The sequence below is a fragment of the Typopeltis vanoorti genome, chromosome 11, assembly GCF_054136105.1.
Source record: "Typopeltis vanoorti isolate ZY-2024b chromosome 11, IOZ_Tvanoo_1.0, whole genome shotgun sequence".
In the NCBI taxonomy this organism is placed as follows: Eukaryota; Metazoa; Arthropoda; class Arachnida; order Uropygi; family Thelyphonidae; genus Typopeltis; species Typopeltis vanoorti.
Genome location: NC_143559.1, coordinates 117,161,636 through 117,176,008, shown reverse-complemented (window position 1 = coordinate 117,176,008; position 14,373 = coordinate 117,161,636). Strand labels below are relative to the sequence as shown.

Here is a 14,373-nt window from a genome sequence, read left to right as displayed (position 1 = left end):
TTTGCAGTCGCTCCAGCTGCCACTTCGTCCTATGGATCACTCAATCTGCACAACCGAGCTATCTCCCTCATTGCAGTCAACTCTTCATTCTTTACATCAGTCAAACTATTCTTTCGTTCAACACTTTTACTCTCACTTTCAATCATGTCATTTGATCTCACTCTCAATGCCAATGATTGAAAATTGTGTTACATCACAATTTTCAATCATATTCCAAGTTCCATCCACTACTTCAATCTTGCGACCTGAGACACACTTTTGATCCTTGCTCTTATGGTATTTTCGGCACACTCTCCCACGACTATCACTTTCAAACCAAATTCCAGCTGCCTTTGGTAATACATACATTTTGCAAACATTGCACTGCAAGAAGTCCTTTTTATTAAATTCTTTAAACAATGACGACGACTTGGACACCATTATTCTGTTTTGCATTGGTGCCATGTGCTACGCTACATATCTTACTGGGCAAAAGACTAACAATATTTAAAACAAAATTTTTAGCCTAAACTACTTAACTCCACAATACAGTCTAATTCTAACACAATTTTTTAATTGATAATACTATTTTTTAAAACTAAACAACTTGTCTTTTAGAGCTCTCCAAACACAGTCCTACCATCACATGCCACCTGACAATAAGAGGTGATGATAATAGATGGCATCATTGGCAAAATCATATTAAAAATGAAAACATTAGGAAGGAACTTGACATTATTCGCATTCAAGAATCAAGAATAATGAGTTAGTAGGGCAAATTTAAGGTGGTATGGTCACTTAAACAGAATGGGAGTAGAAAGGCTTGTAAAATGGGTGTTCGATGCCAAGATGGCAGGAAAAGACCCAGAAGAAGACCAAGATCTAGGTAGATTGATTCAGTCAGAAGTGCTTTAGAAGAATGAAATGTTAGCTGTGACAATATTGGAATGCTGACAAGTAATAGACTAATTTGGTAGAAAATTGTTCATGGGAAATTATTAATAATGTAAACTTATTCATGTAGTGCTGTCATAGTAGCCTGAACACCCCTTGAAGGTACATATCAGGAAATTGATGATGATGATGATATATAATCAATGAATTTTTTAGTAGAGGAATGTGGGAAGGTCTGTGCATGTTGTTTATGTGTGGGTCTGTGAAAAAATATTGTATTTGCAACTACTTCAGTTTCTTTACAGAAATTCAGTAAGTGTTCTCTTTCTTTCATCTATGCCAAATAAGCCCTTGATTGACATCTTCAGAGTAATTATGCTTACCTTTCAGCATTAGTATCTCCTATTATCATAAGCATTTCTCTAAAGGATGTAGTGGTTATCTTATCTTGTAAGTTATGATAAAATTCAGTATATTTTAAAGTTCAAACACTTGAATGAATTTTATGTATAGTCTTTTTTCTTTTCCTTTAAGACTGCTAATCTCACTGAAACTGGTTAGACTTCTTATGCAGTCTGAATTAATTCTTTTTGAATTATTATTAGTATTCCTCTCTATGTAGTTTATAGTTCTACCTAGGTAGGATGATCTTGCTTTCTTCAGATTGATGAATAGGTTTGAATTCATCCAGTTCATTTTCTAAATTATAATTTTCCTGGTTACAGCAGTATGTGGATGTTGTGATATTGCAAATTGTTTTTGAGGCCATATAGCATATCACACTATGATATGTGAGTCATGTGCATTGGTTTCCCCATCAGAGATAGTTTAATCACTCACTGAGAAATAATGCTATCATAAGAGTTAAACAAATTATGCCACTGACTAGCCGTTCCTCTGCTACATTTGCCTACGCTTTGGTTAAGGCAGTAATCCCAAGGCAAGAAGCAGATCCCTACTGCCTGATTTTCTTTAATCAAGATGTTATGCTTATATTGGCAATACTTGCTATCAGAGCTTCCTTTTATGTAAACAGGTAGTACTGTTTACACAAAATTATGCATACTCAAGAAATGTTTACTGTGTATACATTTCTTGAGTATGCATATCAGGATTTGATCTCTTATTAAAATGCATTATGATTTGTTATTTGAGTTTGATGGTCCAGCAGAGATGATATAATTTTCATTTTACTTATAGATTACTGAGCTTGCAGGTTATACAGCTCGTGTATCCAAAATGTTCACTGTGTTTGAAGATGTTAGTGAAGGTAAATATAAGCGCACTATTGCTGCTTCTAGTAAACGCCCAGGAAAAAGGCTTTCCAAGTTAAAAGTGCTAACTTTTAAGGATGGAATGCCAGAAATTAAAGGTACTGATTTTAAATTTATTTTTACTCATTTAGTTTTTAAAAAAGCATTTTTAGAAATAATTTACACATTGATAATTAATAAATTTTAATAATCATATGTAATACATATATACTTGTGCTGTATAACTACATTCTTACCTTCAATCTCATTCATGTTATTTCTTTCTTTTAAGGTTACACAGCGGTCAGCATTCATAGTGAAGAATTTATGGAGACACAACACACATGTTAGAATAATTACTTTACTTATCATTAAAAAAGTAGCATTCGATATTTCAACCTTTGTGTCGAGGTCATCATCAGGGAAACATACATATGTACAGGATACAGGCTGCATGACATTACACTATACAAAAGTAAGATGGATCTAAATGTTTGTTAATCATTTACCCTAGCCTGGCCTCTGGCAGAAAAAAAAAAAAAAAACAGAACTACATTAAACAATTTCTAATGTCCTCTCGTATTAAGATTTTCTTCTGTTTGGGGTTGATCTAGATGCTATATGGGTTGAAGATGGGTCCTCCAAATTCTTGGAATAATTAATCTATCATCCTTGTTCAGATTTGGATGATGTTTCAGCATTTCACAGGCTTCTTTGAATTGGCATTCTTATGGAGGATCTTGTGAACTGTTTTTTTTTTTTTTGTTGTAGCCATTAAAAGCAAAAAAGTTCACAAGAATGTATCTCATATCCCAGTTCCACTGTTGTTAGATTTTTGATGAATGCAAACCAAACTTTTTGAATTAAACCTTGGTTTTTGTTACATTGTGTGGTGAATGCAGTATTTCTGAGGCGTATTCAAATTTTCCTATAAAACAGTTATGATCAATATATGGCATTTGTGTTTCTTGACAAACTACTTGGTGACTTGTATTTGTTGTGTGGTAGACTAATCATGATCAGTGCTTTCTTTCTCCCCCCCCTCCCCAATGTGTTTTACATGTTCATATATGTGCATCTCTCCAGACTGTTCTGTTTGGCCTATGTAGCAAATGACACAAGAGCAATAAATCTTGTATACTCTTCTAGTTTTTTATGGGAGGATGAGGTGGTTTTGGTGGATGCAAGAACTTCGAATTCTTATACATTGGCAAATAACGTCTTTGACATTAATAATAAGGCAATGTTGCAGCTTCTTTTCTGTAACATTCCTGATGTAAGTTAATGTAACTGAATTTTTGAAATCCTGTTTATTTGAAGGAGCTGTTAAGGCATATCAAGAATTTTGTTAATCATCTTCAGTTCATACCCATTGTGGGTAAGAGTATGCCTCATGGTAATTGCAGTTCTTCATTTCTGTTTTCTGATGTACTTGAAATGTTGTAGGCTTTGTCCCATAATGTTATTATGCTTATCTTTTGTAATGGGTGGTATTGTAAAATGACATGTGAGAATCTTCTAGTTGTGGTTGGTTTTCTGTATGTGAAAAGATCATAAGAGAAGGATGTCAAGGAATACTGATTTTTTTTTTGTCCTCTTCCAGTTCAAGAGTGAATTTTATGTTTGGGTGAAAGCTGTTATGATAATTTTTAAATTGAGTTAAGTCATCTGTTGTTCCTGACCAAACAACAGAAATGTCATCAATATAATGTAACCAAGTTTTTAATGATAATTTTCAATAGTGTTATTTTTGAAATTTTCCATAAAGAGAATTGTTAATGGTGGTGAGAGTCCTATTTTTGACTTACATTTGAAAGAAAACAGAAATGTCATATATTGATCATAGCTGTTCATAAGAAAATTTAAAGAAGCCCCAAGAATCTCCATATCCTCATAATATAACGAAAAAACTAAGCTTTAATCCTACAACAAGTCTAGTCTGCATTCATCAAACATTTAATGACTGCAGAATAGATATGAGATGTGTTATACCATAGAACATGACAGCAACAACTAGCATTGTTCCAACACTTACAGATTAGTTAATACAACAGGTTTTTTCTCGTCACTTTGTGTATATGTACTATTTTTGAAGTTCTGGTAACATCTGCTGCGTGTATTTTTATTTTATTTCTAGTCTTTTTATACAATTCTTTTACCACTGATGATGCAGTCCGATGACTTATGAAATTTGTTAGGTTATATTGTTTATTTTAATAAATTTGTTTTATGTTCAGAAACAATTGGTCTCAAAATCAGAAATTAACTGAAGATTTGCTGAAACACAGAAATATTAGTGCTCATAATCAGTGAGCAGACAGTTCAAACAGTGTAGAATAACAGTAAGTGATTTCAAAAGATAAACACATTGGTGTAATACAGTAGATAGCAAAGCATGATCAAGGGTGAGGGAACTGGTGATTATAACTAAGAAGGATAACTCTCTTGGATTTTAGATAAAGAAAGACAGTCATTATGGTTTAAGTTAGGGTGATGTAGTAGTGCTTCTGCACTTTTTAAAGAAATGCTAAAATTTAAGACAGCAGTGAAGCAGAAAATGAACTCATACCAGCAGATCCTGCTGTCAGTGTGCTGGACCAGACTTTTAAGGCTTTTCATGGATGATAAAAGATTGATGTTTGTAGCCTTCTCTCAACTGAACACCCTGTTTGACCAATGTGTGTGTGTGTGCGCGCGCGCGCGCGCGCGTGAGAGAGAGATGATCTCTTATTTTCAAGTTAAAATATTTGATTTAATAAAGGAGTGAAACTCGGACTTGTGATGAGTGGTAAAGCTGGTGAAAGTCTTGATCATTACGCAGAATGAATGCTCGCTTATAAGTATACTTTTTAGAACACATTCATACGCATTTCACTGATGTAACTCTAGTGATGTTATTTATTTCTGAAAAACTTGACACAAACTTACTTTACAAGATTCTTGAAACTACAAAAACATTATAATTTGCTTTCAAACACTAATGTTATACTTATTCTTTCACTTCGGGCACATTTTAAAAAAAATGGATACCACACACAGCGGAAACTTTGCTAATAAAGTCCTACGCATCGTCTGCTTCTGTCACGACTGCAGCGCCTCCTCGCCACCAGTACACAGTTTAAAGAGAATTTGCAAGTCTTTGTGACAAAAATCCTTACAACTCCCTTTGGGAGAAGCACATCCGTCACAGGAGTGTCGATGTTGCATCTAAAAAAAAAAAACTCAGGCGAGTAATTGATTCTAAAATACAAGAAATGAGGTGAGAGCTTTATGGTGCGATGCAGTTCCCACACACAAAAAAAACTATATAATTATCATTAACTAAACATCAAGAAAATATATAATCATTATTAAGAAACACGCCAATAACATTAATTAATTATATCAGTTTTTAATCTGGAAAGGGCATCAGCATTACCATGACGACTACCCTTTCTATATGTAACGGTCAGATTATAACGTTGTAGGGCTAAAGCCCATCGGGACAACTTGGCACCATGAGGGGCACTTTTAGTTAGATAGGTCAGAGGGTTATGATCTGAAATTACCTGTATTTCAGCACCAAATACCCATGTGTCAAACTTTTTCAATGCCTCCAAGATGCAAAAAGCTTCTCTTTCAATGGTTGACCATTTCATTTGACAGGAATTTAGTTTCTTACTGAAGAAAGCAATGGGCAATTCTTTTCCTTGTTCGTTGTTTTGAGCTAAGCATGTGCCAATTGCTGTTGCTGATGCATCCGTATACAACTGGAACGGCTTGTCGAGATCTGGAGTATGCAAAGAAGGCATTTTTATAAGCTCTTCTTTGAGTTTCATAAAAGCTTCATCAGCATCAGTAGTCCAAGGAATGTTGTTTGGGACACTTTTCTTAGTCAGATTTGTCAGTGGTAATACAATTTGGGAGAATCGTGGTATGTAGTGACGGTAGTAGCTAGCCAGTCCAAGTAGACTTCTTACTTCCTTCTTTGTCGCTGGTGTCGCTAAACCTTTTTATAACCTCGACCTTCTCTGGGTCTGGGGAATGTTGACCGGATCCAATCAAATGACCTAGGAACTTCACTTGATTTTTCCCGAATTCGCATTTTTCTAGGTTTACTGTTAAACCCACCTCTCTTAATGTTTTGAAGACTTCATCTATATGGGTGAGATGTTCAGACCATGTTTTAGAAAATATAGCCAAATCGTCAATATAAGATCGGCAGTATACCTTATGTGGAGCTAGTGCTTTATCTAATGATTTCTGGAATGTGCTTCCAGCGTTCTTCGTTCCAAACGGTAAGACATTCCATTGATAGTGACCAGAATGCGTCACGAATGCGGTGAAGGGCTTTGCTTCCTTTTCCATAGGGATTTGCCAATATCCCTTGGTGAGGTCAACTACAGTGATAAATCTTGCTTGTCCTACCTCAAATAATAAATCTCTAGCTATTTTCATTGGATAAGCATCTGGAATAGTAAAACTATTTAGCAATCTAAAGTCAATGCATAGTCTGACACTTCCATTTTTCTTAGCCACACAAACCACGGGATGAGCCCATTCACTGACACTTGGCTCAATGAGACCCATATCTAACAGTTCTTTGATTTGTCGATCTACTTCCTTTTGTAGAGTGATTGGCACCCTATAGGGTTTGAGTCTCTTAGGGGAACAGTTCTCTGTAACTTTGATGGAGTGTCCAACTTTGGCACGACCAGGTTCGGAACTAAAAACATCTGCATATTTCCAGAGGATGTCAAAAAGTTCTTGTTTTTGTTCTCCCGTCAAGAGAGCTTTCATATCCTCAAGGTGTTTCCTAATATCTTCAACTGATTTATTCATCTTGTCAGCGGGTGCATAGTGGAGTGTTGCGAAATCTTCATCTAGTTCGAAAACTAGACCGACATGATTAATTCTTTGAATATATGGTCGAAGCTTATTTATGTGGAGCTCCCTGATACTTTCATCCTTCGTCTCAACCTTCGCAGAATGTGGTCTAGTAAGTTGGACAACTGTAGCAGGTCCTGTCCAAGTATTTAGAAGCTTATGAGAGGATGAAGGTAACAATACTAAAACCTTTTCACCAACAATGAAGGATTTTTCTTTGGAACAAAGATTATATCTGGAGGAGTATTGTTCTTGAGACCCTTTGGCATTCTCGGATGCAATTTCATGAGCTTTTCTTAGATTTTCAAGAAGCTCTTGTAAATAATCTTCAATCGAGCGAGAGGCAGTGGTTGGGATGCCTTGTCCACCAGTCCAAATTTCCTTTAACAAAGATAAGGGGCCTGGAGGTAATCTTCCATATACCAACTGGAAAGGTGCTATGTGGTACTTCTCGGTATGCGAATAGAAGATAGGGAAGATGTAAATCCTAGTTTCTTCCATGTTTCTGTATATTCTTATTCATCATCTCTTTTAAAGTTCTGTTCCAACGTTCAACAGCGCCCATACTCTCAGGATGTCCTGGAGTGGAAAAACGTGGAGCTATGCCTAGCAGATCTTCAAAAGCTTGAGTGAGTTTAGATGTGAAATTCGTACCTTGGTCGGTACAGACCATTTTAGGAAATCCAGTTTGAGTAAAAATCCTCATTAGAACGTTACATGTGGTTTTAGCACTTATTTCCTTGACAGGTATGGCTTCGGCCCATCTCGTGCATAAATTAACAGCACATATTATGAATCGATGTCCTCTTCCCGATGGAGGTTCTAACGGTCCAATACAATCCACGCTCCATACCTCAAACGGAGTTTCTGGTCTGACGATAGGTCGTATGGGGATTCTATCTCTATATGTAGCAGTCCTTCTCATTTGACATTCTTTGCAGCTTTCGCAATATTTTTTCACATCTTGTTTAATGGTAGGCCAAAAGAATGAGTACTCGATTCGCTGACGAGTTTTCTTTTCGCCGAGATGGCCAGCAAGAGGGATTTCATGTGCCATCTTTAAGACATTCTCTCGTTTCACACGGAGTTTCTGGTCTGACGATAGGTCGTATGGGGATTCTATCTCTATATGTAGCAGTCCTTCTCATTTGACATTCCTTGCAGCTTTCGCAATATTTTTTCACATCTTGTTTAATGGTAGGCCAAAAGAATGAGTACTTGATTCGCTGACGAGTTTTCTTTTCGCCGAGATGGCCAGCAAGAGGGATTTCATGTGCCATCTTTAAGACATTCTCTCGTTTCACACGCGGTAGCACTACTTGTCTAATATTCTCGCCACAAATATGTTCGTTATGAAGCAGAACCCCATTGTCAAACGCATAGGAATTTTTCTGCCTTTTTTCCCATTCAAAACACCTTCGAAGCGTCTTATCATCCTTTTGAAGTTTGCCGAATTCGAATTTTGTTTTTTCTGGTATACAATCATTTTCTGCACCTGGTGGGGACTCTATCGTACTTACTGCCAATGCTGTACCGGTTATTTTCAAAGGCATGTCTTCGTCTTCATCATCTTCTGACCGTTTATCACTTAAATCTTTTGATTTCAGAACCGGCGTCTCCCAATGATGACTACTCTCATGTAGCTCGATGCTTTCGAACAGCATTTCATAGGCAGAGGAGCTCAGTTGCAGATCGGTAATCAGTCTTCTTGAGACGGCACAGGTGACTGGAACATTACCATGTAAATTATCATCAATTTTCTTTTCAAAAATCCTTAAGGGTGTTATTTCATTTTCTCTGAAAGCAGAAGATATTTCTATCTTACTTTCTCCATCATGGGGCATATCTGCCACTAAATCTTCGTGCACTACCGATATTTGCGCTCACGTATCTATTATTCCATTTAAAACTCTACTTCCACATTTGATTTTGATGACCATCAAATCATCTACGTTTTGATCAATGTCCACTGATTTGGATACTGGAATGAAAATTTTGGCAGTCAATACACCTGATTTATCGCCATCCCCAGTGATAGACGTTTGAACTAGGTTACTGTGTGCTGTAGTAGGAGTACCTTTTGATTGACTATTTTTCATACAAAACTTGGCAATATGACCTTCCCTTCTACAAGTAAAACAAGTGGGTTTGTAGTGAGGCTTGTATGAATCATCATTTCGCCGCGGCTGGTACATTTCTCGGTGGACTTTGAGAGGGAGATAATAACTTATTCTTGAATGTTCGCTCAGCAGGTGGAGTATGAGGTCTAAACTTTTCAGTAACCTTGTCCTTCGGAATAGCTCCGATGGGCTTCCTTGATGCACTACGAACACTGTCGTATTCGTCCAGTCTGTCAGCTAAATTGGTTGGAGAAACGAATTTTACCCAGTCGTCTAAGAGATGTTCTCTCACTTCATGTGGTACTTTCTTCTTCAGTTGATCCATAATAATTAGATCTTTTAACCCTTTAAAATCCTTGATATCAAGGCCACCAATCCACTCTTCGAAATAATTAGTTATTTCATAGCAGAAATCCCTCCAAGATTTTTCAGCAACCTTTTGGTGCATCACAAACTTTTTTTCTGAAACTTTCAGGATTCAGTCTAAATCTCTTTAGTAGAATTGTTTTAATATATTCATAATCTTTGCAATTTTCTTCTGACTCTCTACCAATTAATTGGACAATCTCAAACGGTAACAAAGTCAAGAGACATGATATTTAGTCTTTAACATCTAGTTTGGTTCTCTTAGCTTGTCTTTCAAACAGGGATAGGTATATCACAATGTCATCCTCTTGTAATCTAAACCTAGGCATTAGCTTAATTAGCTCAAGACAATATGGTTTATTGTCACTGGATACTGGAGTTGAGGTTGGTTGAACATGCGCTTAAATTTCCAGTTTCTTCAACTCGAACTCCATTTGTTCTCTTTTCTGTTGGGCTCCCAATTCATCTTTCCGGCATTGGGCTTAGTTCTTCCTCGAGTCTGGTACTAATAATCATCTCCAACATCCCTTTAACAAATTCTTCTTCATAAAATTTACTTCCCGTAATAATCATTTTAAGATCTATCACTTTCATTTCAACAGTTGGCTTCTCTCCCAATTCTTCAGCCAATTTACGTAAATCTTCCTTTCTACCTTTGGCTAAATAAGCCATGGTGCTAAACAATAACTCTCTTTACTGATTAAAAAAAAAATCGCCCTTAAAAAAGAATCAATTGCAATTTTTTTTTTTTTTAAATGCCCAAAAAAGAGATGTATATATTTGGCGATTATGGGACTCATAATTAAATTCAACATATCATTTGTAAACATAGATAAATCTTACAATATTATCAGATAAAAACTTCAACTACACAATTTATTACACTCTCAAATACACAAATATATATATATCTGTGTGGATATATAAAAACAAGACAAAAACAAAAAAAAGTTCCGATTTTACACCGCTACTATATAATAACTGAAATCTCGAAACAGAACTATCAAAACAGTATGCAAAAATTAACTATGATAACACTGTTGTGTTCTTTCTCTGGCGAGAAATCACAAGTACTGACTGTTCCAAGATTGCAAAACAGGACAAATCGGTAACTGCAGAACAAAATAAATTTAAAATGAAAAAAAAAAAAAAAAAAAAAACACAACTATTCTGAATTATCTGGGACGAAAATATATCTTGAACACTGGCATGTTTTTCATTTATCCAAACTGTTGTACTACTGTTCCAGGATGGAACAAAATTTAAATACTGATGTATTCTTTCTCTGGCGAGAAATCAAAACTACTACTGTTCCAGGATGGAACAAACTCCGAACACTATTTTTCTTTGTTTTGTATTAAAACAGACTTTCGTCCAAATAATCAAAATAGAACTCTAAAACATGGGAGCATGCATTTACATAACGAATTGCTCTTGCCTTGTAGGTCCTATTGACTGCGCCAGTAAAACTTGGACTTGTGATGAGTGGTAACGCTGGTGAAAGTCTTGATCATTACGCAGAATAAATGCTAGCTTATAAGTATACTTTTTAGAACACATTCATACGCATTTCACTGATGTAACTCTAGTGATGTTATTTATTTCTGAAAAACTTGACACAAACTTGCTTTACAAGATTCTTGAAACTACAAAAACATTATAATTTGCTTTCAAACACTAATGATGTACTTATTCTTTCACTTCGGACACATTTAAAAAAAAAAAATGGATACCACACACAGCGGAAACATTGCTAATAAATTCCTAAGCATCGTCTGCTTCTGTCACGACTGCAGCGCCTCCTCACCACCAGTACACAGTTTAAAGAGAATTTGCAAGTCTTTGTGACAAAAATCCTTATAAAAGGGTTAAAGACCTCTTGTGTTTATATGATTCAATGGTTATTTACCCCTTATTTTATACAGATTCTTCCCAGAATATCATTCATTCACTTCTATATACATTTGAATCAAATTATGTCATCATCACATTCCTGACATATACTCTCGGGATGGGGGGGTTACAGGATCTTTTGATAGTGCTACATGAACAGTTACATCGTTACTTCCTATCAACAATTTTCATCCAGATTAGCCTGTTATCTGTCAATATTTCAATATTATCAGATCTTATATTTCTGTCTTCTAAGGCACTTTTTTTACTGTATCACTCCACCTCTGTCTTGGTCTTCTTCTTGGTCTTTTCCTACCATCCTGGCAATGAACACTTCTTTTGCTAATCCTTCCTCTTCCATTCTGTTTAAGTGGTCATACCATCTAAGATTAGGTCTGCTAATGCATTCCTGAATGCTAACAATGTATAGTTGTTTCCTGATATCCTCATTTTTAATATGATACTGCCATTGATGCCATCTGTTTTGCCCCTAATATTTATCAGTACTCTCATATCTATGGTCTCCAATCTTTGCTCAAAAGTTCTATTTCTAACCCACTTCTCAGATCCATCATCATCATCAAATTCCTGACATGTACCTTCAAGGGATGTACAGGATATGATAGTACTACATGAAAAATTTACATCATTACTAACTTCCTATCTACAATTTTCCTCCAAATCAGTCAGTTACTTGTCAAGACTCCAACATTATCAGATCTTATATTTCTATTGTCTAAGGCACTTTGTACTGTATTAATCCACTTATATCTTGGCCTTCCTCTGGGTCGTTTTCCTGCCAACCTGGCAGAGAACACTTGTTTTGCTAATCTTTCCTTGCCCATTCTGTTTAAGTGACCATTCCACCTGAGATTAGCTCTGCTAATGCATTCCTGGTTGCTGACAATGTCAAGTTCTTTCCTAATATCCTCGTTTTTAGTATGATATTGCCATTGATGCCATCTGTTCACACCTATAATCTTTCTCAGGACTCTCATACCTGCGGTCTCTAGTCTTTGGTCAATCATTTTACTTCTGACCTGGCTCTCAGATCCATAAATTAAAACTGGTTTGAACACTGTTTTGTATACAGCTAATTTAGTGTTCCGACTAATTTCTCTCTTATTCATTATGAATTTATTCAATTGACTGCCTACCATATCAGCTTTGTTGATTCTGTTGTCTATTTCCATATTTAATATATCATCTTCAGTAAAAATCGTGCCTAAATAGCTGAAATGATTTACTTCCACAGGTTCCCCATTCACGACACAGTTGACATTTACAACAATTCTACCTATTTTCATTGTCTTTGTCTTTTTAATGCTGACCTTCATACCATATCTATTACAACAGTTATTCAATTTAGTCAGGGAATCTTGCAAACTTGTAGCGGATTTATTTTGAAGTATGACATTGTCCGCATAAAGCAAAGAGCTGACATTAACATCTCCAATTCTGATATCATGTTTAATACCACTTTCCTTCATAATGTGATCCATATATATAATGAATAACAGAGGGGATAATGTACATCCTTATTTCACACCAGATTTAACATTTAACCATCTTCCTGTACTTCCTTCAATTCTAACTGCTGACTTACAACTCAAATAAGACTAAGTATTGCTTGATATAATGCCCCATTGACAGCATATAACTGTAGCGTATTGAATAGCTTCTCTCTTGGCAACTTGTCATATGCCTTTTCCAGATCGACAAAACTTAAATACAGATCTTTGTTATATATCTCATGCTTTCTCAACTATTTGTCGTAATGTGAAGATTTGATCCTGGCAGCCTTTATTTGGCCTGAATCCAGCTTGTTCTTCCACAATTTTTCTCCACCGTTTCTCAAGTACATGTGCATAGATCTTGCCAGGAACACTCAGTAGGGAAATACCTCTGTAATTCTCACATTCAGTTTTATTTCCCTTTTTATATATGGGTACTATGAGAGCTCTACTCCAATCATCTGGAATTTGTCCCTCTGTCCAGGCTTTCTGAACTATGCAGTGCAGCCACTGTAAGACTTTTATACCACCATACTTCAGCATTTCTGGTTGAATATCATCTACTCCTGCTACCTTTCCACATTTCAAACCTTTGATGGCATTTTCTACTTCAAGTATGGATATGTATTCCTGACTGTATGCCTGTTGAGTGTTTTTTACCACTGGCTATCACTGCTTGTTTTATTTAGCAATTCTTCAAAGTAATTACTCCATACTTCAAGGACATCTTTTTCTCCTGTTTTCATGTTACCTTTATCATCTCTAACTCCTTTTACAGCACTCTTTCCTCCATTTCTAAGCTTCTTCAACAACCTCCAGAATATCTTACCACTTTCTTGATATTTATTTTCTATGTTCTTGCCTAAGTTCTCCCATGACTTTTGTTTAGCTAGTTTTACACAGTGTTTTGCTTTCTTACATTTGTCTCTGTATTCTCTAAGAGCAACAGCTGACTTATTTGCCTAGAACTTTTGATATGCTTTCTTTTCCTTCACTGCCTCTTTAACTTCCTGTGTCCACCATGGAGTTCTGATTTTTCTATCCTTGCAGACAACCTCACCATATGCCTCTCTGGCTGAATCAATCAGGGTTTTCTTCAAGGCTTGCCACTGAATCTCCAAGGTTTGGTTCCTGTTCTCAAACTCTTTCATTTTTTCTTCAATAATCTTTGTGTATTTTAGTCTACAGTTCACATCTGAGAGCTGCCCAACTTTTATTCGCTTTGAAACTTTCTTACATGTTATTCTTTTCAATATGAAATTCAATTTTATCCTGCTCAAGACTAAATAGTGATCGCTTCCAATTTCACATCCTCTGTACACGTTGGTGTCCTGCACTAGGAAGAAAACATTCCGTGCCTCTTCTCTCCATGAAAATTTGTGCACATTTTTATGTTGGAACATGGTGTTAGTAATAACCAGTCCATGTCCTGAGCAGAAATCCAACAGGTATTTGCCATTATTATTAGCTTTGTTCTTTTCTCCAAAT

The 14,373-nt window shown here is 35.9% G+C and overlaps 1 protein-coding gene across 1 annotated transcript in view; it reads left to right on the top strand.

Moving 5' to 3' along the window:
• Positions 1-14,373, top strand: part of LOC150101977 (ATP-binding cassette sub-family D member 2-like) — a 225,299-nt gene that overhangs the window by 145,983 nt on the left and 64,943 nt on the right. The window contains exon 5 of the mRNA XM_090400540.1: positions 2,074-2,245. Within this exon, the coding sequence (XP_090256666.1) occupies positions 2,074-2,245 (172 nt within the window). The remainder of the gene's footprint in view (positions 1-2,073; positions 2,246-14,373) is intronic.